General features: G+C 60.1%; 1 protein-coding gene and 1 long non-coding RNA gene across 8 annotated transcripts in view; one reads left to right on the top strand and one right to left on the bottom strand.

The window, feature by feature from the left end:
- Window positions 1–24740, top strand: part of ARHGEF10L (Rho guanine nucleotide exchange factor 10 like) — a 170817-nt gene that overhangs the window by 59913 nt on the left and 86164 nt on the right. For 6 of the 7 annotated variants that reach the window (XM_042244756.1, XM_027965650.2, XM_042244757.1 and 3 more), the window contains exons 3-6: window positions 6384–6569; window positions 7245–7284; window positions 20550–20641; window positions 22293–22376. In XM_042244756.1, coding sequence (XP_042100690.1) covers window positions 6384–6569; window positions 7245–7284; window positions 20550–20641; window positions 22293–22376 — 402 coding nt within the window. Of the gene's footprint in view, window positions 1–4402; window positions 4526–5237; window positions 6256–6383; window positions 6570–7244; window positions 7285–20549; window positions 20642–22292; window positions 22377–24740 lie in introns of all 7 variants that reach the window. The other variant, XM_060411513.1, reaches the window with a different exon arrangement.
- LOC132659359 (uncharacterized) lies at window positions 2929–4409 on the bottom strand. Its single transcript, XR_009599692.1, has 2 exons — window positions 3265–4409; window positions 2929–3175 (listed from the first exon to the last, which is right to left on the bottom strand). It is a non-coding gene; the product is annotated as an uncharacterized LOC132659359 (long non-coding RNA).

Raw genomic sequence — 24740 nt, 5'->3', positions numbered from 1 at the left:
CAGTCCTAAATATTCATTGTAAGGACTGATGCTGAAGCTGAAACTCCAATACTTTGGCCATCTGATGCGAAGAACTGACTCACTAGAAAAGACCCTGATACTGGGAAATATTGAAGGCAGGAGGAGAAGGGGACGACAGAGGATGAGATGGTTGGATGGCATCACCGACTCGATGGACGTGAGTCTGAGTGAACTCCGGGAGTTGGTGATGGACAGGGAGGCCTGGTGTGCTGCAGTCCATGGGGTCGCAGAGAGTCGGACACGACCGAGCGCCTGAGCTGACCTGAGCTGAACTGAACGATCGCTGGGCTGAAATATTTGCATTTTTTTTAGATTCAGTGTTTGCTTGGCTGCGTCGGGTCTTGTTGCGGTGCGCGGCCTCTCTGTCCTTCAGGCAGGAGCTTCGGTTGTGACGCGTGGACTCTCTCGTTGTGGCGACTGGCTCGGCCGCGTGGCGCACAGGCTTGGCTGCTCTGCAGCGTGTGGGAGCTTGGCTCCCTGACCGGTTCCCTGCACCTGCTGCATTGCAGTGTGGATCCTTAACCGCTGGGCCACGAGGGAAGTCCTGCTGTTTGCACTCGGCTGGCTCAGTAAAGAACCCGCCTGCCAATGCAGGAGGCCCAGGAGATGCTGCTTCGGCCTCTGCGGGGGGAAGATCCCCTGGAGGAGGGCATGGCAACCCACTCCAGTATTCTTGCCCGGAGAATCCCTTGGACAGAGGAGCCTGGGGGGCCACAGTCCGTACGGTCACAAAAAGTCAGACACGACTTAGCAACTCAACCACAACAACAACAAAGAGAGAAAACAGAAAAGTGACCTAAGTCCCTGGACACAGCCTGGGGGCTGGGCCGCCTGGGGCTGGGCCGCCTGGGGGCTGGGCCGCCTGGGGCTGGGCCTGGTCTGTGGATAGGGAGGCGGCCTCCATCCCACCTGGGGTCAGGGCCTGGGCTATATGACTCAAAGCAATAATGACAGTCATCACGATGACGACTGGGGCTTCCCCGACGGCTCAGTGAGTAAAGAGGCCGCCTGCAGTGCAGGAGACACAGGAGATGCGGGTTTGATCCCTGGGTTGGGCAGATCCCCTGGAGGAGCAATGGCAACTCACTCTAGTACTCTTGCCTGGAGAATCCCATGGCAGGGGAGCGTGGAGGCCTACAGTCCAGAGGGTCGCACAGACCCCACGACTGAGTCAGTGAACACAGCGACAGGGGTAACGTCACGACAGTGCTGATGAGCAGAGCCGGGTCGTGAGAGGCGCTCGCGCTCAGCCTGCGAGCCCCGGGCTTCTGGGCGGCCCTAGTGCGGGCCGGTGCATCCCTCCTCCCAGTGCTCTGTCGGGCAGTTACTCTTGCTGTTCGCATTAGACGACCGGGAAACTGCAGCCTGAGGGTGAGATGGCCGACTCGCACCCAGCAGTCAGTATATAGGAGAGCTGGGGTCTGAACCCAGGCTAGTCACTGCAGGGATGCAGGCTGCGTGCAAAGGGAATCCTTCCCACCGTCCGCCCAGTGGACTCAAGTGGGCAGGACCGTGGGCCCTGAAGCCTCCTTGGTCGGGACAGGTCTGACTCTGGTAGCCCAGAAATAGTCGTGGGCAGGGACTTCGTGGTCACTTATTCCAGTATTTTTAAAAATAACTTTCTGTATTTATTTGTTTTCGGCTCTGCTGGATGTTCCTGGCTGTGCGGGCTTTCCTCTAGTTAGTTAAGGCGAGCTGAGGCCACTCCCAAGTTTTGGTGTGTGGGCATCTCAGTTTTTAATTTAATTTTATTTTCTTTCTTTACGGCTGTGCTGGTCCTCCTTGCTGTGCGGGCTTTCCTCTAGTTGAGGCGAGCCAAGGCCACTCCCAAGTTCTGGCCTGTGGGCTTCTCTCTCTCTTTAAAATTCTATTTATTCCGTATTCACGCCTATGCTGGTCCTCCCGGCTGTGCGGGTTCTCCTCTAGCTGCAGGCACAGGCTCCTCCCCGCAGCGGCCTCTCTCCTTGCGGAGCACAGGCCCCGTCGAGCTTCAGCAGCTGCAGGTGCAGAGGCTTCGTCGCTCTGTGGCATCTTCCCAGGCCAGCGGTCGAGCCCCTGGCCCCCGCGTCGGCAGGCGGACTCTCAGCCACGGGACCACCTGGGTGTCCGGGCTCCTCGCAGCGGTGGCTTCCCGGGTCGTGGAGTGCCGGCTGCAGGGCGCCCAGCAGCACGTCGGCAGTGGCCGTGCAAGGGCTCAGTGACTGGGGCCCCCGGGCTCCCGAGCACGGGCTCAGTAGCTCCACGGCATGTGGGATCCTCCCGCACCAGAGACTGAACCCCTGTCTCCTGCACTGGCAGGCAGGTTCTTCGTCACTAAGCCACTGGGAAGCCATGTTCCAGTATTTTTTAGATCGTTTATAATCGCAGCCCACAGACCTGCTGATAGGAGCGTACGTGTACGTTCCCCAAGTCCTTATTCCGTGCCTGTCACGTGCTGGGCACAGTACCAGATGCTGGGAGTGCACAGTGGCTGAGACACCCGCCCTCAGGAGGCCTGCGCTCTAGTAGAGGAGCCAGACAGAAAGATGGGGAAAGAACATGCCACGTGCTGACAAGGGCCGCAGAGAGAAGGAGAGCAGGCAAGGCGCCTCAGGAGCCCTAGCTGTCACCGTGGGCAGTTCTGGCTCCCCGGAAGCCTTGGTGGGAGGTGACAGGTGGTAAACAGATCTGGAGGCCCCCGAGGGCGGGAGACGCTCCCTGGGGCAAGGGCAGCCTGGACCCCAGGACTGAGGTACAAAGGTCCCGAGGCACTGGCAGAGCGGCCGCTGGCGTGGCCCAGCAAGGAGGGCCACACGGCTGCAGGGGAGTGAGCAGGGGTGAGTGTTGGGAGGGTCTGTGCTACAGACTGTATGTATGTGTGTGCTGAGTGCATAAATCCATACAACGGAAGGGTCGACAGCAGCCTCCAAAGTAAAACCACGTGTGAGTTTATTAATAGCGTGGTGGTGGCTGAGCCGTCAGGTCAGGTCTGACTCTTGCTACGCGATGGGCTGCAGCCCGCCAGGCTCCTCTGAGTGCAGTCCTCCGGGCAAGAGTCCTGGAGTAGGTTTGTCGTTTCCTTCTGCAGGGATCTTTCCAACCCAGGGATCGGACTCAGGTCTCTTGTGCTCAGGCGGGTCTCCCGCGTCGCAGGCGGATTCTTTACCGATAGCCACTAGGGAATTAGTGTTATAAAATTTTAAAAAAGATCTTCAGTAAGCAGTTCATAAAGCAAAAAGCTCCCTAATTGATTTTATGACCTACCAGTGGGTTGAAAACCGTTTGAAGGTCACTAATCTGGCCTCTGGATCTCCTCCTGAATTCAGCATCACGGGGCCAAGAGTGCAGGGGCTCAGGAGAGACTTCCAGGAGGCCACTGGGCTGAGCGGAGAGTGGGAAGCAAGGCAGACCAGGGTTCAAACCTGGCTCCCCGCTTTCAGCTGGTGACTGGGTGCTTCGCCTCACCTCGAGAAATCTCTGTGGCCTCGTGTAAAGCGGGGGTGGTTGGGAGGCTTCGGCAAGAGTCAAGTGGGCTCATCGCAGGCCCTGAGTGTCTGCTTGTCCGCCGCTGGGGGAGGAGCTCGTGCCCCTGGCCACGTCACCGCCCAGAGGAGTCCACCCCGACGGCCTGGGCCTTAGGGTCCCCCCAGCTCCCAGGAGCAGGGGCTGCATCCCCGCCTCCTTGGTCTTGTTTTGGTCATCACCCCCGGGAGTCAGGGAGGCGGGGTGAGCCCCGGCTTTCTACTGTGCTCACACAGCGGAGGAAGGGGCTGCTGCTTTTTCTTCTTTAAGATTTCTTTTGATGTGGACCATTTTTCGAAATGTTTTTATTGAATTTGTTACAATATTGCTCCTACATTTTAATGTCCCCCCCCCACCGCGCTTTGGTCACAGGGCACGTAGCATATTAGCTCCCTGAGCAGGCATTGAACCCACACCTCCTACATTGGAAGGCAAAGTCGTAGCCTCTGGACCGCCAGGGAAGTCCCCGAGCGGGCTTCTTGAATTTCATACACTTGCGCCTGAAACACTGTGCTCTGGAACCCCCCCCCCGCCCCAGTCACTGTGGATTTTTGGGTTTTTCTGGTCAGAGAGACTCCCAGAATCAGATACGCCCATCTGTCCATCCGCTGTTCTGTCCACTTGCCTCTCTGCTCCATCCACCTCCCCCCCACTTGCTTATCGAGGCATCTGGGGACAGCCCTGTCCTCAGGGATCTCGGGCTGGGAGGGGCCAGAAAGTACAATAGGTGTCATTGTGTAACACGTAAGGGGCAGTGTGCCGAGAGCTGGGGCAGTGTGCCGAGAGCCACGTATGCTCCAGTGCTTCTCCACTGGGGGCAGTTTCGTCCCCCAGGGGACATTTGGCTGGCAATGTCTGCAGATACTTTTGGTTGTCACAGCTGGAGGGCAGAGGCCAGAAAGGCTGGTACACCTCCTGTAGCGGCCCCAACACAGAGACCTCGCAGCCTGGGCTGAGAAACCCTGACCTACATCTTGGGTCACATTCACGGCAGCTTTATCAGGTAGGTGCCCTTTCATCCTCTGCCTTACGGGGGAAGAGACGAAGGTTCAGAGAGGTGAAAGGCACTCGGACAGGACCCGGCGGGCCCAAACCTCATGCCCTGAACTGTGTGACGGGTTGTGAGCGGGCTGCTCAGGGCAGCCCAGGGGTGATCAGCTTTAGACTTAACCCAGTCGCTCTGTCCTTGGGTTTTAGAGTGCGTTTGGACAAGGTAGCTTGTTCAGTCCCTAAGTCGTGTCTGAGGTTTGCACGAGCCAGGGAGATGGGCTAAATGAACACTTGAGGTTCTGTTTGGTGTCAGATTCCAGGAAAGAAGTCTTCCAGGGAAGAAGACTGGGAGGCCTCGGCCAGATGAAACGGGTGGGAAGGCGAGGGCTTGCGATGCCCTTGAGGATGGAGAGCCCATTTCTTCACCCGTTTAGTGAAAGTTTCTGAGTTATCTCTGTTAGTTGCTCAGTCGTGTCAGGCTCTTTGTGACTCCATGGACTGTGGCCCGCCAGGCTTCTCTGTCCACGGATTTCCCAGGCAGGAATACTGGAGTGGGTTGCCATTTCCTTCTTCCAGGGATCTTCCCGACCCAGGGATCAAACCTGGGTCTCCCACACTTTGGGCAGATTCTTCACCGTCTGAGCCACCTGGGGAGCCCCAAATTCTACTTGTTGACTAAGAAAAAATGCACAACTTAAAAACTGAGAACTGTGTTTTACTTGGAGGACTTGCTGAGGACTGGAGCCCTGCAGGACGCTCTCAGGCAGCTCTGAGGATCTGCAGAGGACAGTGAGGAGCCAGGATGCATGGGAGTGTTCGCAGCAAAGACCAGGGCGTGAGACCCTCCGAAGATCTCTGTTCAGGAAAACCAGGCCCCTCAGGCTGATGAATTCAGCACTTTTCAGTGTGTGAGAGATGCAGGAGGCTGGGCTTGTCGACATCACTTCTTTGGGGTGGGCTCCAGCTCTCTGCAGCTGCGTCCTGCTCTCTCCCCCGAATCCCCCCAGGGCGCGCCATCCGGTGCCGCGCATCTGATGCCCTGATGGCTGCCGCACCCTCTGTTTACCGACCTGGCTGGTGACGTTCATCTACATGCCCCAGGCCGGGACCTGTCCCCTTCAAGGGGGCAGAACCAATCGTCACACATGTTGCAGGAGCAGATGAAGAAACCAGGAGGCAAAGACAGAGAGTGGATGTGGGCAGGGGGCCGTCCCTGCCTGAGTTGAGCTTTGAGGGACGACGAGGCAGACCTGGCCCCGAAGGGTGTCTCCCAGGAGGGAGAAGCAGGCTCTGAGGCCGGGAAGCCCTCCAGGCTGGGAGCGCGGCCCTCAGCCCCGCCGCAGCTGGTCTGTGCCCTGGTACCCCAAACTGGCTGTCTTCAGGCTCCAGACACTTCCAGACAGCTGCTCCCTGCCCTGTGCACGCAAAACACAGCTCAGGGTGCCCAGCAAGCCTGGCTGTGCTCATTTGCACGTATGCAAAATGCACAGATGGAAACGCACATGTGGAAACACACCCAAAGGTGTGTGCCCGACCCCCCGCCTCAGGCAGATGCATTTATAAACTCCCGCTTGCTTACAAAATAAGGAAATGGAAAGCAAGAAAGTCAAAGGCTCCCTTGCATTCGAGCCCAGATGCACTCACCTCGGAAGCTTGTCCCTGCCCTCCGCCGACTGCCCGTCTGTTTAGAGTCCCAACCCAACCCCAGGCTGCTCAGGAGACAGGAGAGCCCCTTGCCCTCACGTGGGTTTGATCTCGTCCCTGGGACCTGCCCTCACTTGGACCCCAGCTGCTCCCCACTTGCAGCCGTCTCTCTGGACCAAACACAAACGCAGAGACCCTGCCACGGGCTAACTCCTCCTTCCTTCCAGGAGATCGACTGCTTCCCGGAGGCCCAGGCCCCTCCCCCGAGGCGGAAGAGGACCCTGGCGAGGCCTTTGAATTTGACGACAGCGAGGATGACGAGGACACCAATGCCGGCCCGGCTGTCCCAGGCGCAGCGCAGGAGACAGAGGCAGACACACCCCTGACCCACTTGGACTCCGCCCCCGTCGCCGGTAAGGTGCTCTGGGAGCCTGATGTCTTCACGGCTCAGGGTCTGCAGGACTCCAGGGGGCTCAGGGCCGCCTGGAGGCTTCCAGCTCCCCGTGATGCCGCCTCGTGCTGTCCCCAGGACGCGGGGACCAAAGAGAGACCGCTGGGCGGAAGCTGCGTCCCGTCGCCTCCCTTGGGCCCTGGAGATTCCTAGCATGCCTGCGGCATCTGGTGCGCTCTCGCATGGCGAGAATGGAAGCGACTGGCCGTTGGTCGTGCTTCGGGGACAGTTACTGCCCAGGGCTTGTTTCTCCCAAGCTCCCCCTCCCTGCAGCTCCTTCCAGGGAGTCACCCCAGCCGGAGCAGCCTCTCCCAGAGCCCTGTGGGCGGGAAGGCCCCGATAAGACCCGTGTGAAACCAGCCTCTGTCCTCAGGAGGGACTGGGGACTAAACCAGCAGGAACTTCCTGCAGGCTTGGGGGCAAGGGGCTCCTTGGGGAGCTGAGGGTGGGGGCAGGCAAGAGCTGGCCGGGGGACCAGTTCTGGTAGAATGTGGGCCGTGGCCACAGGGTGGGGTCCGGCAGGACAGGCAGGGGAGCTTAATGACAGTGTGGGGCTGGGGGAGGCCGGGGAGGGGGTGGGGTGTGCGGAGTCCCTTGGGCCGCCGCCCTCATGGATGCTCCTGTTCACCTCCCGCAGACCTAGAGCCCAAGCCAGAGCCCGCACGGCCTCAGACACAGTAAGTGAGCCTCCTTCCTTTGCTTTGGCGGCTGGGAAACGGGGAGAGACTGGGTGGGAGGTGTGAGAAGGGGTGGAGCTGGAGCCACGGGGGCTCAGGGCAGTTCTTGGCTAAGGACCTACTGGGCCAGAGGGGAGAGGTCAGTCCTGAAACGTGTTACTTTTTCCTTTATTTTCCCCACAAGCCTGTGGAATAGAAAGCAGGTCTTGCTCCACACCCTGGCTTTGTCCTTTGCCAGCTGTGTGGCTGGAAGGAGTCACAGAAACACTCCAAAGTCAGGTTGTGTGCGTCAGTCACTCAATTGTGTCCAGTTTTTTGGGACCCCTGTGGACCGCAGCCTGCCAGCCTCCTCTGTCCTTGGGGATTCTTGAGGCACGAATTCTGGAGTGGGGTGCCATTCCCTTCTCCAGGGGATTTTTCCCGACCCAGGGATTGAACCCGGGTCCCCTGCGCTGCAGGCAGATTCTTTACCATCTGAGCCACCAGGGAAGCCCCCAGAGTCACACTGTTGGTAAGCAAGATGGAAGCAGTGAAGTGTCCCTTCCACTGGGCTGTAGCTGGGAATTAACAGGCCTGCTGGCGTGGTCTTTGCCGTCGCTGTGTATTCTGCTCGCTTTCCTGTGACTGTCATCGGGGACTCTGCCCCTCTCCGCCTGGGAGCCTGCCTGAGGCAGGGCAGCCCGATGGCTAGAAGTCTGGGTGTTACATCATCCTCTGGGCCCAGCGCTGGCCACAGTCCTGGCGTCAGTCTCAGTCTTCCAGGCCTTGGTTTTCTCATCTGTAAAGTGGGCCATTGCCGCCTCCACAGAAGAATGAAGACCTGCTGGGTCAGACAGCCGGAGACACTGCAGGCACCCAGTCGAGGCAGTTTTACCACCGTTTCGCCTGTGGTCTGGGCAAGTTGGATGGTGCCTTTGAGGGTTGGGGGCCATGCAGCCCAAGGCCTCTACGAGCTCTGGTCACAGCTGCTCACTACCAGACTTTGGGGGCCTGGGGCTTTAGAGAGTCGTTTCCCCTGGCAGCTCAGATGGTAAAGAATCTGCCTGAAATGCGGGAGACCTGCGTTCAATCCCGGGGTCAGGAAGACTCCCTGGAGAAGGGAATGGCAACCCTCTCCAGTATTCTTGCCTGGAGAATCCCATGCACAGAGGAGCCTAGTGGGCTACAATCCATGGGGTCTACAGTCCATGGGGTCACAAAGGGTGGGACATGACTGAGTGGTCATACTTCTAAGGAAAGCCTCAGTGGTTGATGGCCCCGGCATCTGGGACCTTGAGTTTAAATCCTGGTTGCTTGGGTTGGGAGGTGGGCACGATCTGAGCCTCCTTTTGTTTTCTGGGAGTGAGCTGAACCTGGGGAGCTGACCCTCAGGCAGGTGTTGCCAACCTGGAGGTGCAGGCTGTGGCCGGGAGCCCCTGGAGCCGAGGCAGTTCTGGATAAAAATTCAAGCCTAGGGCAGCTCGTTTGTGCTCATCTGCCTGTTGGAGTGGGTGGCCCCGGGAGGGTTTCTGCTGGGCCTGCCCCTACGTGACTAATTACGTCCAGAAGTAGGGGCCAGGCGCTCCTCCCTGATTGGAGACCTGAAATGAATCAGTGCTTCCGCACTGGCCTGGCAGTCCCTTCCTGGGTGACCTCCCAGGGGTTGTGTCCCTCCAGGGTGAGCCAGGTGTGCAGCCACCTGGAAACTCCATCTGGGCAGGGATACAGACGCGCCCAGGTGGGACACAGGAGACGGGGTGCTGATGGGGAGGCGCTGGGGAAGGGAGCGTGAATTCACCGGTGGAGAGAGGGGAGGGGTCTGTGTATACAAGGAAGCCGCTGAGCGGGCACGTACGTGTGTGTGTGTGTGTGTGGTGTGTGTGGTGTGTGGTGTGTGTGTGTGTGTGTGTGTGTGTGTGAAAGAGAGAGAGAAAAGCGGTGTGGGCAGCCAGCCAGGGCTCCCCTCCCAGGGGGCTGGCTCTTGGCTTTTCTCCGGCCACCCTCATTACCTGGTCTCTGGGTCAGGACACGGCTTTTCTCCAGCCACCCTCATTCCCTAGTCTCTGGGTCAGGACTCGGCAGCCCGGCCCGGCCTTGCCCACCTCCTCAGTGTGTCCCGGAGGCTTGGTGACGGTGGCCAGAGCGGGTGTCTGGCCAGCGCTGGCCCCACCCAGGGGCCTGGTCGCAGCGGCCCCAGAGCTGGTGCAGTGCTCTGTCGAGATGGTCCAGCAGGTCACCGGGTTCTGGGCAGGAGCCCAGCCTCCGCTTTACCCACCACCCGCCCTCCACCTGCTCCTGGAGTCTGCCTAGCCCCCGTGAGCACCAGCTCCCAGAGCTTCCAGTCCTCCCTGAGCGCTTCACCAGCCGGGTGGCTCTGTGCTGCCTGTGAAGGTCTCCGAGCCCCAGTTTCTGCCTCTGAAAGGTGGGAATGGCATCCTGAGGAATAAGAGGCTGACAGGGGGAAGCACTCAATAGCCACACCGTGTTTGCTCCTGCCCTGCTCCCGACCAGCCTGGATGTTCCCAATGCCATGGGCCGGGGCGCAGAGGCCCTGTGCCCCATGCCGCTGACTCCTGGCTGGGCCTGCAGCGCCAACGGCTGTGGTGGCGCCGGTGGTTAGAGACCCCGCCTGCCCGCGCAGGAGACGTAGGAGACACAGGTTCCACCCCCTGGTCGGGGAAACCCCCGGAGGAGGGCATGGCAACCCACTCCAGTGTTCCTGCAGGAGAATCCCATGGACAGGGGCCTGGCAGGCCACAGTCCATCGGGTAACAAAGAGCCAGACACAAGTAAGGGGACTTAGCATGCATGTGAGGAAGCATCGCTTTGAGATCCCTCACTGGGGCAAACACTCACGGTCCCCCGCGGAATGTTGACGTCACTGGGAGTCCTGAGACTTCCAGTCCAGCCCCTTCTCTGCAGATTCAGAGACCGAGGGGCGGGCCTGCCCCCAGGCACCCAGGGAGCCTCCTCCTCCAGAGTCTCTGTGCTGCTCCCAGCTTCCCTCCCTCCCTTCCTGGTCTCCATTTACTCAAGTTCCAGCTCCTTCTTGGGACGGTGAATTTCCACTCTGGTCTCCTCTGGGAGAAGAGCCAGTCCAGATTGCTTTCCTTCTCTTTGTTATCCGAGAGAAAGGGGAAAAAATTCTTGATTTTCTTCCTTTTTTAAAAAAATGTACCCCAACCTAGTCACTAAGCAAACATTGCTTTGAAAAAAAACAAACTCCTGAGCGGAGGACATTTCACCTCTTTTCACTGCGTTTCCTCCACGGTCCCTGCCCCGAGGCTTGGAAATGGCCTTGGGCTCTGCCTGGCTGCCTGCCTGCCCTCTGGAGACGCGGGGCTGCCTGACTCCTGAGCCCGTTAGAGTCACTGCCCCCATCCGGCCGGGCTGCTGCCTCAAGGTGAGGGAGGGAGGCAGGCGGGGCCACGCCTCACCTTCCGCATCCCAGGCGGGAGCTCCGAGCGTGAAGTGAGGCCTGGAATCCGGGGTTCCAGGGCCCGGGAGCTTGGTTCTGAGCCTCATGGAGCTGGCCTCAAGTCTCACCTGTTACTCGCCAGCTGCGTGTCACTGGGAAAGTTGCTTTCTGAAAGTTCTTTCTTAATCAGTGAAACGGGGATGATAGATCGGTAACACGGGGATAATTCTGTGAGGTGCACGTAAATCAGCGCTTATTCGGTGCTGTATCCGCCTGGCGCGTGTTGGCTGCTCCAGACGTATTTGCTGCTTCTGGGTCCTGGTCTGAACGTGATGTTAGAGAAACTCACAGGGGTCTGCCTCTGAGGAGTCAGCAGCCCTGGGTCTGATCCATCTCCTTGACCGTCCTACAGAGGATCACAGCTGGGCCGGCTGGGCCTGTGTTACGTGGACGCCTGGGGCCGCCGGGGGGCGTCCGGTGACCTGGGCAGGGCCGCTGGGTCCATCTCTGGCCTTGAGGCCCGAGGACTTCCCGGTCCCTTCACCTGGAGGGGGGGTGTTGCCTGCTGGAGGTGGCCAGGCTGACGGGGAAGCAGAGTTGAGGGCATTGATGCCGCTGTGCTGTGCCAAGGCCCCTGGGGCGATTTCAGGGTGGTCCCCGCCCCAGTCCAGGGGTGAGATGGCTGACTGCATCCACCCTTCACAGTGCCCGGCGGGCTGCGGCCGCCTTCTCTCTCCACAGCGGGCCGTGCTGGCAGATGGCAGCGGCAGCAGCAGCTGGTGACGATGGTAGTGACGGTGGTGACGGTGTTCACTGCGTACCCGGCACCAAGCTCAAGGCCCAGTCCCATTTGCGTCTCCCCTCTCTCGGAAGTGGCCAGCTTGTCACCCATTCACACGTAGGGAGAGCTGGGCTCTGCCCCCCGGGAGTCAGACAGACCTGGGCTGCAGATGGATTGTGCCCGTCCATTCACTGGGGCTTCTCCGAGCAGAGGCCAGTGTTCGACCAGCACGCTGCCCGCAAGGGTGCACTGGCGACTCCGGGTCCTCGCTCAGGACCCCAGACCTTGGTTCTTGCTGGGGGATGTGGCCGGCTCTACATGGACAACCCCCTTCTGTGTGTGTTTACTGGGGGTTAAGAACTCTGCTTCCTGTGAGAGCTGACTTGACCTCTCTGAGCTCTTGGGAGAGTAGTTTTAAGCTGTCACTGGAATGACACACAGACCCCATCTGGGGAGCCAGGCAGAGTGGCCTCGACTCTGCCTGTGTGCTTCTGTGTGGGCCCCTTCCCTTGAGACGGAAGCAGTCGGGCAGCCCCTCCCCTCTGGCCCACACGGGGTCCTGTGATGGTCGAGGGTGGGGTCTCTCCTGCACGGTGGCTTCGCAGTAGGGGTGGGGGTATTTTGCTTGCTGCTTGGTCCTCACGGCTTGGCGCGGAGCCAGTCCAGGGCCGGGGCTGAAGGCATCCCCGTGGAATGAACGAGGTTCTGATGGGCAGAGGGGCAGGTAGGGTCTGCAGGGCGATTCTCAATGTCTGTGAAAAGGAGACCGAACTGCGGAGGCAGAATCTCTGAACCAGCGGGGCGAGGACGGGCCAGCGGGAAGGCAGGCCTCCAGCGGAGGCGCCGGCCCGGCTGGTGCCGTGGCATCAGCTGCCTCCCAGAGCGCTCTGAGCTGCATGTCTGCCGTGCGCCATCTCACCTCCCGGTGGCGCAGCCCCAGGCAGTGGGGCCACTCCTTGTGCCCATTTTGCAGATCAGAGCTGAGGCTTAGAGCACGGAAGCAGTTTGCCCGAGATGTCGCTGGTCAGTAGCGGGGCTGGAGCCGTCTGACTGCAGAGCCATCCGTAGTGGAGCTTGTGGGGTCGGCCTTTCTGGTGCACTTTGAACCCTGTGAACTCAGGGGTTGCTGGCTTCCTGTTTTCCTGGATGGAGGCTGCCTCTCACCCCCAAGCCCTCTGGATTTGTTTGCTTTTCTTGCCAGGTTTCACTGCCATCCCCACGGCCCCCCGTGGCCTTGGCATTTCCTGTTGGCTCCGGCCTGGCTACAGGGACTCTTAGTGGCTCCCAGGGGCCCTGTCCTGCCCCTTCCTGGCTTATCCAGACAAGATGGATGGTGTTGCCCACGGGCTGGCATCACCTGGGTGGGCCCAGCGGGATCGCGAGGATTCCCGTGCGGGGGGCGGGGCAGGGTCAGAGAGGGATCGAAAGATGCTGCGCCTTGGCTTTGAAGGTGAGGAGAGGCCACGAGGCAGGGCTGCTCCAGAGGCCAGAAGGAGACAGGGAGCAGATTCCCCCTAGAAGCCCCCAAGGAGCCGGCCCCGCCAGCACCTTGCTTCTGCCAGTGAAACGCTCTGTGGGCGCCTGACCTCTGCGGCAGCAAGATAATGCATCGGTGTTGTGTGACGTCGCTAAGTTTGCGGTCATTTGTCACAGCCGCAGTAGGAGACCAGCGCAGCAGCCCTGGGAGGAGGGGCTGATCGTGGGTCCCCTTGTGCAGCCCCAGAGAGGCGCCCGCACGGCTCCGAGGAGCTCGAGCGGCTGGTGGTGGCGTTGGGTTCACAGCCAGGGGGTGGGGGGCGGGCAGGGGCTCTGTCTGTTCCTCCTCTGGAGCCCCCTGCCCACCCAAGTCAGCTCTTCAGCTCTGTCCTCCACCCCTCCAGCCTGCATCTCTGTACTGAGTGCCTGCTGCGTGCCAGGCACTGTGGTGACTAAGGCGGATAGGGCTGCCCCCTGGGGGCTGATGGGCGGTGCCTGGGTGCATTTATCACCTCTGGAGCCGCGTAATAATGGCCTGCACGTCTTCTGCACGTATTACTCACCAGGCCCTGTTCTAAGAGACTCGCCCCCCTCCATTAATCCTAAAGACACTCTGGTGGGGGCTCTGTCGTCCCCGTTTTATAGGCGCAGAGAACACACATCATCAGCCTGAGGTCACGGAGCCGGGAGCAGGCAGAGCCTGGGTGGCACCCCTTCAGCTTCCAGACCCTTCCAGCGTGGAGCTCTTCGCTCCCGCAGGGATCGGGTTTTGATCCCACCCACCCTCCACATCCCGCGACCCGGTCATGTCTGATCTGCCTAAGCTTCCGTGTGGTCCCTGTGAAGTGGAGGCTGGATGAGACGTGAGGACCAGACGCTGTCAGCGAGCTGCTCACCTCACTCAGTGTCTCCGAAGGGTGCGGGTGTGTCCGGGGCGGCTCCAGGCCACCGAGGGACCCTGCGCCGGCCAACATCCAGTGTTCCCTGGGATGATTGCCCTCTCCCTTTCTTTCTGTTAATCTCTGTTTTTGGTGATAGTCGTGCATATTTATTATAGAAAAGTTGAGAAGTACAGAAAATGGCACACTAAGAGCAACCTTGAATGCTGCCACTGTGTTCCTGCTCAGCTTCTTTGCTTTGTCTATAAAGCGTGCGCGCACACACACACGCGCACACACACACACACACACACTCTCACACACACACACGTTTTATGGGCCCACGGTTTTATTGCGCGTGCTGGTTCCCGGCTCACCTTTTGATCTAATTACAGAGGGTGAGCGTTTTCCCACGGGGAGCTGTCTTTAGCACCCCACAAGGCGCTTGGCTTGCTAGGGGAGCTCTGTCTCTCCAGGGTGTGATCTCAGAGTGGACGTCAGGGAGGGTGTGGGTGCCCCCTTGGGCAGAGGCTGGGTCTGCGCAGAGAGACCAGGGTTGAGTGTTGAGGAGGTTCCCCGGGGGTCTTGGTGCTCACCCCCAGTGAGGGCTGTCTTATAGACACCACGTCGGGGGCCCCTCCTCCGACTTCCCTGGGGGTTCTGCGCCGCTCTGCTCATTCCGTAAGTGGATGTGTGATCATGGGGGGGGGGTGGCACGGGACAGGGGGGCCCAGGACCCTTCCGTACGTGAGGGGTGGCCGGGCTGCAGTGTGAAGAGATGAGCGCACGCAGGGGCCCCGTGACCGGCGGGGGTGGAGGCGGGGCCCCGTGACCGGAGGGGGTGGAGGCGGGGCAGGGAGAGGGCAGCGGTGTGCTGGGTGTGGGGGTTGTCCTTGTCCTCGCCAGAGCGGGTGGAGGCGGGGCGGGGAGAGGGCAGCGGTGTGCTGGGTGTGGGGGCCGGTCCTCGCCGGATCCTCTGCTGAAGTTTTAGGGCCTTCTTCACCTACTTCTTCTTGGAACCCTAAAAGGGAGTACTGCCACCCCATTTCACAGATGTGGAAACCGAGGCGCAGACTGGGGCTAAGGGCTGGACGTGTGTTATCACTCAACCCTCACGGCAGGAAGCAGCTGTACACCGTCTCGCGCGGCAGCTCCGGGACATGAAGCCACTGTCCTGGTCTGCAGCCATGCGGCGGAGCTGCAGTCTTATCCAGGGCTGATGGCTCTGGAACGTGTGTCTCTTCCCCCTTAAGTCTGTAATTCCCCAGTTCTCAACCTTGTCGGCACATCGGAGCAGCAGGGAGCTTTAAATATACGGATCCCTGGGCCCCTCTGGACCAACAGGACAGAATCTCGGAGGCGGGGCCCCGAGTCTGCATCTCAGAGGAGCTTCCCAGGGGACTGCAGTGAGAGCTCTAGGAGCCTTCTGCCCAGGTGATTTCCAGGGGCCTCCTGGCTTTAATGTGCTACACGGACGAGAAAATGGCCCGGGCTGACATCTGGCAGCAGGCTTCACCCGGGCCAGCTGGGTTTGCCTTTCTTCTGTGTCTCTTGGATTTCGGGACCGTGGGAGTGGTGCTGCTGGAGGGGCGTTTCTCCAGGGGGTGATGCTGGGAGTCGGGTGTCTGGCAAGCCCCGCCACCCCAGCCCTCCCTGCCGTTCGCTGCAGACTGGGTTTGCTCGAGGCCTTACAAGGCTCATGTTATTCTGGTCGTTTCAATCCCCAAGGGTGGAATTCTTTCCTTTTTCATATTTTTCATACCTTGTCCTGAAAAGGGCTTCCCTAATAGCTCAGTTGGTAAAGAATCTGCCTGCAGTGCAGGAGACTGCAGTTTGATGCCTGTGTCGGGAAGATCCCCTGGAGAAGGGAAAGGCTCCCCACTCCAGTATTCCTGGGCTTCCCTTGCGGCTCAGCTAGTAAAGAATCTGCCCACAATGTGGGAGACCTGGGTTCGATCCCTGGGTTGGAAAGATCCCCTGGAGAAGGGAAGGGCTCCCCACTCCAGTATTCCTGGGCTTCCCTTGCGGCTCAGCTAGTAAAGAATCTGCCCACAATGTGGGAGACCTGGGTTCGATCCCTGGGTTGGAAAGATCCCCTGGAGAAGGGAAAGGCTCCCCACTCCAGTATTCTGGCCTGGAGAGAAAAAGGCATCAGGAATAGTGTGTGTGTGTTTGTGTGTGTGTGTGTGCGCCCAGCCAGCCAGGATCCTCAGATTGTACTGATCTTGGGGGTCTTCTCCCTGACAACTCACTCTGTGTAGCCTCTGGGAAGGGACCCTGGGAATCTGCTGAGCAACTGGGTCCACCAACAGGGAGGCTGGGGTCACTGCCATTCTCGGAGTGGGGCTTCCTGCCTTTGAAATAGGCTGGGAGGGACTTTCCTGTGGTCCAGTGGGTAAGCCTGGTTAATGCAGGGGGCCTGGGTTCCATCCCTGGTCAGGGAACTAGAGCCCCATGCCACAACTAAAGATCTTCAATGCCCGGTGCCCCAATTAAGACCTGGTGCAGCCAGATAGATTTTAAAAATAATAAATAAATGCATAAAATAGGCTGGGGGGGCAGGGGCATCCGTCATCACTGAGTGTCCCCTGAGCGAAGGGGCTGACGGAACGGGGTGGCCAGGACAAAGCAGGTCCCTGCTGTCACAGGACACTCACTCCCCTCGTCCTGGGCTTGTCCCCGGAGAGAGAGGAGGTGGGCTCAGAAGGTGCCTTGAGCTCCGCGGTATCCTCCTAAGTCTGAACGCCACCATTAGGGGCCTGGGAGACGGTTCTTACCCGTCCCGCCTCCTCCTTTCTGCCCAGCCCTCCTCCTCGGTTCCTCTCTGTGGACTTGGCTCCTCTCCTTGTCCTGCAGGTGACAGTGGCCTCACCTTGTAAGACGGTGTCATCTTAGTAGCTGGCCTTTCTGCACCTGCAAGCCGAGAGGCATTAGACGTGCAGGAAGCTCAGATAAGGGCGAGATAATTGGCCTCTTATTGCTTCTTTATGGCTCTTTCATTATCTGAAACCTTTGGGGAGGCCCCAGGAGCAGTGTTTGCCCGCAGGGAGAATTAGATTTTCCTGCCAGGCAGCAGCGGGGAGGGGTGGCCCTGGGTGGGCGCAGGGTGGGTGGGGCATGGCTGTGGCAGGCAGCCAGAAGGGCCAGGGCAGGTGGAGGCCCCCCGCCTCATCTCCTGCCATGCCCACTTGCTTCCCTCGCCTGGGGGGGAGTGTCTTCCCTCCCCCCGCCTGGTGTGGGGGCAGCAGAGCTGGGGTCCAGGACAAGACTTTGCAGGTAAATGGCAGCTCTGGCGCTTGCTGGTCAGGTGATCTGGGGCAAGCTAACTGCCTATTCTGAACCTCACTTTTCTCACCTGTGAGACGGTCGCAGTAGGACACGCACTTGTCCTCAGGCATTCTGCAGAGCCCTGGGTGCAGAGGAGATACTCCAGCGTGCAGGGCAGGGGGGTGGTGTGTAGCCAAGCCTGGGAAGGCCTGTCCAGCCACGGGCATGGACCTCTTCCCTCCTTAGGGGCTCCTGGTCTCTCTGCTTCCCTGGGATAGTCAGGGTGGGTGTGAAGGTGACTGTCAGAGCCCCGCTTCTCCACCCAGGAAGCCAGGACTGGTGGCTTGGCAGCTGCTCAACAGAAGCCCGAGTCCAGACCAGCATCTCCAGTCGAGCCAGTGCTCAGACCTACGCTGTCCTGTTCAGGGGCTACTAATCACATGTGGCTATTTAAATCACTTAAAATGAAACGAGATGAAAAAATAAGTTCACTGTGTTTTGGTAATGTGCAAAACAGAGGCTCATATTTCCAACCCCACCGTGGCTTTTAGTATGTCATAAAATATTTCCAGATCCATTCTAAAGCCGTCTGCCTTCACCCACAAATGCCCACATCCGTTCTCGACGTCACCTTTGGAAATTACCCAGGGCCTTCTCTGTGTCCTGTAGTGGAGACGCCTTGGTGCTGGGTGTTACGATTTCTCCAGGACGAAGACTTGAACTTGTGTCTCTGACTCTATCTACGCTGAGTGCTCTTTCTCTCTTTCTGAAACAATGGGTGGGAGAGTAGTCAAGCAGACTCAGTGGCCTCGTGACAGCGAAGCTGCGCCGTCGGTGAAGGCCTGGTGGGAAGAACGCAGACTCTGCGGGCGGACAGCCCAGGCTGCAGGTCCCAGCTCCCTCGGATGAGCCGCGTGAAGCCATTAAGACATCAAGAGGCTCAGTTTCCCACCTTAGAGTGAGGACCACGCTGCCTGCCTCACATGCATTCCTGCGAAACGAGAGGCGCAGCCATCGGTGATGCACAGCAAGCAGCGCCCAGCGTGAGCTTCCAGGTCGCTGGTCGTCATGGTTACCACTCAGCACAAACTGTTTTTAAACTTCTTATTCTGCGTCGGGGTAGAGCCTGTTTCGGGTGAGCAGTGAAGGGACCCGCTCACACGTAAGTTCGTTCTCCAAGTCCGTGAGTCTTTCTGTCAAAACAAACTCTCAGGCCAAACTCTCGTGTTGGGTTCAGCTGGAATGGTTTGGTTCCGTCTGAGCTTATCCGAGTGGCTGGACGCAGCACTGTGAGGCCGTCTCCAGGTTAAGAAGGCGGTGACTCAGGACGGCTGTTAGGGACCAGGGCTCAGGTGGCTCCCTCCAGACCAGCCCTGGCCCATCTTGGCCTTGACTTCCTGCTGACAGAAAGCGTTACCCCAGGGCTGACACGTGCCCCTCACCCCCCGGGTGACTGCTCACTTCTGGCAGCAAAACTGGAGTTGAGATGCTTCTCCCATAGTGCCGGAGCTTAGGCCCGTGCCGTCCTGCTCGAGGGCCGCTAGCCACATGTGGCCACTTAAAGTTAACTAAAGTGAAATAAACGAACAGTTAAGCTCCCTCGCCACACGAGTTCCACAAGTCGCCTTCCACGTGCTCCGCAGCCACGAGTGGCTCCCTGGCCAGCAGAGACGCGGCATGTCCCATCGTCACAGCCGTCTGCACTGTCACGTGAGACGCAGTCCTGAGGGCCCAGCTTCGAGACCCAGCAAGCTGGCTCCACCGTCCGGCTCTGCCACTCAGGGGCCCTGTGCTCCTGGGCAGGCTCCTCTGCCGACCCCTGCAGAGCAGGAAGGATGCCAGGATCTGCCGAGAGTCACTGGGAAGACGAGGCCAAGGGCGGCCAGCGGGAGGGGTTCCACACCTGCCTCTCCCCCTCCCGCCTCTCCCCCTCCCCCTCCCGCCTCTCCCCCTCCCCCTCCCGCCTCTCCCCCTCCCCCTCCCGCCTCTCCCCCTCCCCCTCCCGCCTCTCCCCCTCCCCCTCCCGCCTCTCCCCCTCCCCCTCCCGCCCCCCCCCCTCCCCCTCCCCCTCCCCCTCCCGCCTCTCCCCCTCCTCCCCCTCCCCTCCCCCTCCTACTCCTACCTTCTGGGTGGCAGATGTGGCTTTTTTTTTTTGAGCATGGGCTTTATTTTATTATTATAAAATATCTTATTTACTTTTGGCTGTGTCAGGTCCTAACTGTGGCCCACAGGCTGTTTTTTGTGGCACAGGTCTCTCTCTAGTTGGGGTGGGTGGGCTCGGTGGTGGTGGCCCGTGGGCTTAGTGGCTCCTCGGCATGAGGGATCTTAGTTCCCCGACCAAGGATCGAACCTGTGTGCCCTGCACTGGACGGTGGGTGCTTAATCCACTGAGCCACCAGGGAAGCCCCCTGAGCTTGGGCTTTTAAACAACCCAGGCAAACCCTGTCCACCTTGGGGTGGCTTCAGGTTTGCGGAGACGCTGCGAAGCAGGCAGAGCTGCAGATACCCCCTCCCCCGCCTCCCCCATGGCTGACGTCCCCCACGACCACGGGCTACGCGTCAGAACCAAGAAACCGGCGGCGGCCCCTCACCCCTGCCCGGACTTGTGGCTGCACCGGAGCCTCACCCGTCCCTCTGCCCGCGCCGCTTGTCTGTCCCAGGACCACCAGGGCTCACGCGGCCTTCCGCCGCCGTTCACCCTGCTCTGCTCTGTGACACTTTTGTTTTTCACGATCTCGAGAGAGTTGAGGCGTAAGGGGCAGGTGTTTTACAGAGATGCCCCCAGCCGGGGTTTGTTTGGTGTTTTTCTCACGATTCGCCTGGGGTCATGGGCTGGGGGCCGAGCCCCGCGGGCTGAGCACCCTGTCGTGTCATCTCCGGGGACGCGAGGCCTGTGCGGTGTCCCTGGGGGTGCTCAGCTGACCACTCGCTCACGCTGGACTCCGCTCTTCCCCACTGCGTTCCCTTGGCTTCTTTGCTCCAGGAAGCGCATCTCTGGTCCAGCCCATGCTCAAGCGTGTGTGGGGATGAAGCCCCGCTCTCTGTGTGCAGTCTTTTGAAACTTTGCAGGTCCTTGTCATTCAGATGCATCCCCACCCCCAGTCATAGCCTCCGTTTTGTATGTGGAGACTGGGGACAGGGAGATTCCCCCTGGGTCTGCCCTGGATGAGGAGAGTCAGGGCGCCCTGGCCAGGAGCACATCTGATCCTTGTCAGTTATCATCGTGAATACATTTGACCTTTATGCTCTTGTAAAGCAGCAGTCAGCTTTGCAATGCCTTCTAAAGGTGAGGACGCCAGGAGGGGAAGGGGCTTGTCCGTGTCCGACCCAGCCCTGGCCTCCCCAGCCTTTCTGACTCCCGGCCTTGGGGGTGAGTGGCCCTGTCACCTGGTGAGGAGCTGCCCGAGGCTTCGAGGAGCCAGCTGTCCCGCCCTCCTGGCTCACGGCCCTGTTTCTCGGCCCGCAGGAGGCCAGCCGCCGTGAGCAATGGGGACGCCATGGACGCAGCTTTCTCCGAGGCCCAGCGCTCCAGCTGGAGGCGGAAGAGTTCCCGTCGCAGTAAGTGCCCCTCCCCACCCTGCCCCCCAGGTCTCAGCCCCAGGAGGCTGGTGCCAGGAGAGGCCCCCTTCTCTAGGCCGAGGGAGCTGATGTGGGCTCACGCTCCCTGAGGGGCTGTCCTCGCTACGTGGCCTTGGTGGCAGCTGAGGGAGACGGGCCACTGCCCACCCATGAGACTCGCCCCTTTTGCCACCCTGGAACCACGTTCCCAGAGTAGATCACACACCCAGCTGTCCATCTGTCCCCCTCCCCCACAAGCTCCTGCAGGTCGATCTGGGCAGCGGGTGTTCCCCAGTGCCCAAGACGAGGGGGTCCCTCTGATAGCAGTACCAGACACATGGGTGGGCGCTTACTGTGCAGAGGGCAGGTGCCAGGAGGAGGGTGGGAGCTGAGAGAGCCCACGAGGCCTGAGGCAGAGTGCAGAGAAGCAGGCGCCAGGGCCAGAGTGTCCAGGTCGAGGGCAAGGGGAAGCCTGGCACCGGGGGAGCAGTGAGCCATGGTGTGGTGGAGGGGAGAGGCTGGGGGTGAGCAGGGCCCGGTGAGGCTGCCATCTCCCCAGGTCCTCCCAGGGTGCGTGGGGAAGGCCTTGGAGGCCCTGCTTCCTGAAGGTGTCAGGGAGACAGCCATGTGGCCACGTCTGCATTTCAGCCGCATCACTGATACTCTGGGAGAAGGTAGTGGGCTGGAGGCTGTCCCAGGGAGGCAGGTGACATCTGGAGCTAGGGACCTGGAGAGAGGTGGGCAGGTCTGAGGGCCACTTGGGAGGCAGAATCTGTGTTGGTGGGGAGGGGGCGGTGAGGGTCCTACAGGGCTTTGGGGGCCCTGCGACCACAGGAGGCAACACAGAGGGAGGAACTTCAGAGTCCATCTGGCCCTCTGTCCCTGGAAGGCCTGCGGGGTGAGGACAGGCTCCCCGCAGGGGTGGGGGCTGGTTTTCCAAAGCCTGTCTCTGCAGGGCTGCATGTCCCTAAAGAGGGCAGAGACTGGGCACACAATTTTAGGGGGCAAGACCTCTGTAAATATTCTGTTTCGGGAGCTGCTAACATGGGCAGGGTGTGTGCTCTGCCCTGCTCATAGTCTACCCAGCAAAGTGTTAGGGGAGTAGCATGCTCATTTGCTGATTTTTTTTTAACCAGTCAGGACCCCACTGGCTGAGTTTTGGGGGACTGTCCTTAACCCCACTCTCCAAATCCCATCATCCCCTGCTCCCTGCCATCCCGTGTATTCAGGGTGGCTGCCTTGCCCTCCCCCACCGCTGGGTACCAGGTGACTCCTTTGGGGCAGTCCTGGGGGCCTGGGCGGCTGAAGAGGCTTCCGGGGCCGGCCCGGGGCTGGGTCTGCTTAAGGCTCTCTGCAGGTGCCATCAGCCAGGTGCGCAGGCCTGCTGAAGCAGGCGGGGCTTCCGCGGCCTCTGGGAGGGCTCCTTGGAGGCCTGGGGGCGGGAAGAGGCAGCTGTCCCAGTCTTCCGAGAGCAGTGGCCGGCGGGGGCTCCCCAGGGGCCGGGCTGCAGGCTGCTGGCCCGTCCGGGCCGCGGGGACGCGGGCAGGCGGAGCGAGCTGCCGGCTGGTGCAGTCCTGATGTCAGTCTGGCGGCCGCCTCCCGCCGGGCGCCACAACCTCATTCGTGCTCCCTCCCTGTCCTTCTCTCGCAGTCGAGCGGTTTACTTTCCCCGCCCTGGAAGAAGATGTGATTTACGACGACGTCCCCTGCGAGAACCTGGACTCCCAGCAGCCGGGTAAAGCCTCTTCTCTCTGGACAGAGTCGGGGACGGAGCGGGGAGGCGGGGCCTGGCGAGGGTCTCCTCTTCCACTTCCTCCCCGGCCCCACCCGGCGCACGGCCCCTCCTCCCTGTTTTTAGAAACTGCTGCAGTCAAACCGGGAAAGTGGGAGACGGCTGCGGGCTGGCCGGCCCGGGGCGGGGCTAGGGCTGCATGGGGCGGGGTTAGGGCTTCATGGACGGGGTTGGGGCTGCGTGGGCGGAGCTAGGGCCTCAGGGGGCGGGGTTATGACTTCAAGGGGAGGGGTTAGGGCCAAGGGGGCGGGGTTAGGGCTCCATGGGGCGGTATAGAGCTTCCAGGGTAATATTGGGGCTTCAAGGGGCGGAGTTCGGGCTTCTCTGGCCGGGGGTTGCTGGGCTGTGGATACCCGACTGTGTCCGATTCTTTCCTAAGTCGTGTCCGACTCTTTTGCAACCCTTATAGACTGTAGCCGTCAGGCTCTTTTGTCCAGATTTTCTAGGACAGATTTTCCACTGGAATGGGTTGCCCTTCCTTCTCCGGGGGATTTTCCAGACCCAAGGATCGAACCCGTGGCTCCTGCCATATTTCCAGCATTACAGGCAGATTCTTTGAGCCACTGGGTTCTGTGGATCCCCAGGCAAGTCATTCACTTCTCCGGGCCTCCATTCCTCCTGAATATGGCTTAATAGTTCAGACATCCCAGGTCTATTGGAAATGACAGATTGTTAAAGCTGAATGCAGCAGGGAAGGCCTGGGAAAGCCTGGGCCCTGCTCTGGAGACAGGCCCCTGGTGGGCTGGGAAGGCAGGGAGATTGTGGCCACAGGGTGCGCAGGGCAGAGGAGGGTGAGTCCTGCTGGCACAGGCCTGCATGCTCATCCGGCTCGAGGGAGGACTATCCAGGGAGGAGGGGTGTTTAACATCCATTCACCATGAGAGCGTCTTTGCTCGAACACGCCGCCGGCTCTTCATGGTTTATCTCATGTAATTTGGTCTGAAACTTTGACTTAGGCCGTGTGTGTCTGTGTGTGCCTGCGTGCGTGCTCAGTCACTCTTTGAGACCTTATGGATTGTAAGCCGCCAGCTCCTCTGTCTGTGAATTTTCCAGCCAGGAATACTGGAGGGAGTTGCTCTTTCTTACTCCAGGGGATCTTCCTGACTCAGGGCTCGAACCCACAGCTCTTGCATCTCCTTCACTGGCAGCTGGATTCTTTGTCGCTGCACCGCCTGGCAAGCCCCCTGACTTAGGGCATCACTTCCTGTTCTCCAGTGGAGGGAGTGACGGAGGCAGGGCTGGGATTTGAGCCTGGGGCATTCGGACTCCAAGTCCAGTGTCTGTGCCTTCACTCCAGAGGATTTGGATGGCGTTTTGTGACAGATGAAGCACAGTTGCTCCCCCTCTTCAATCACCCTGAGAGATTGGTTGGGTAGGGCCTGTGGCTCCAGTTGACAGTCACATCAGAGAGGGTTAAGCCACCAGCCCCAGATCACAGAGCCAGAATTCGAGTAGACATCTGTTTGGTCCTGCTTTTTCTACGACATGATTCTGCCTGTCTTCAGCGGCTCCCCGTCTCAAGCCCCTGCATTCGAGGAGCTCCTAGTCTGATGGGGCAACCGTAACCTTGCTGGGGCAGCGTATGGTCCAGCAGGAGAGCCACAGAGGCAACAGGACAAGGCCTAGGGTCCCCGGAGGCACACTCCCGACGCCCGTCCCAGCACCCGGGAGGCTGGGCCTGTGACCCATGCATCCACTTAGCAAGCTCATCCCTGGAGGAGCCCGGAACCCTTTCCTGCTTGTAGCTCTCTCGGATCTGGAAGAGTGGGAAAGGATGGCTATAGGAAGGTCCCAGAGCTGGGAGAGCTGAGTGGCCTGAGGCCACTATTTGGCCCCCTTTGGGCTGTTCTCCCTCCTGAATCCAATCAAGCCAGCCATTACTTGGTCACAGTCTGCTGGGCACCCCTGTGTGGGGATATGGCAAGTCCTGCAGTTTACTCTGAGATGGGCAGGAGCAGGTGGCCTAGAGCCAGCTCCAAGCCTGCAAACTCAGGACTGGGGTCCCTGCCCTGGGACACCCGCTCTCCCTCAAGGCTGTGGCCGGCCCTCAGCAGGTGCACCCCACAAGCAATGCTCTTACTGTGGGCGTCATACCTGCCGAGGCCCAGCACTGACCTGTGTGGCCTGTGGGCTCAGTGGGCCCTCCACGGGGAGGGTGTCCACTGGGGTGCGGACCACACAGGCCAGGGGACACGCAGCCCTGGGTTCTTAGTGCTGCCATTGATTTGGGCGCAGGGTTCTGTGCTTTGGGTGTCGGCTTCTTCACATGAAATCAGAATATCCTCTTGACCTTGTAGGGCTTCGGGA

The sequence above is a fragment of the Ovis aries genome, chromosome 2 (genome assembly GCF_016772045.2).
Source record: "Ovis aries strain OAR_USU_Benz2616 breed Rambouillet chromosome 2, ARS-UI_Ramb_v3.0, whole genome shotgun sequence".
Taxonomy (NCBI): domain Eukaryota; kingdom Metazoa; phylum Chordata; class Mammalia; order Artiodactyla; family Bovidae; genus Ovis; species Ovis aries.
The sequence above is the reverse complement of the archived record's forward strand: the minus strand, read 5'-3'. Positions and strand labels throughout refer to the sequence as shown.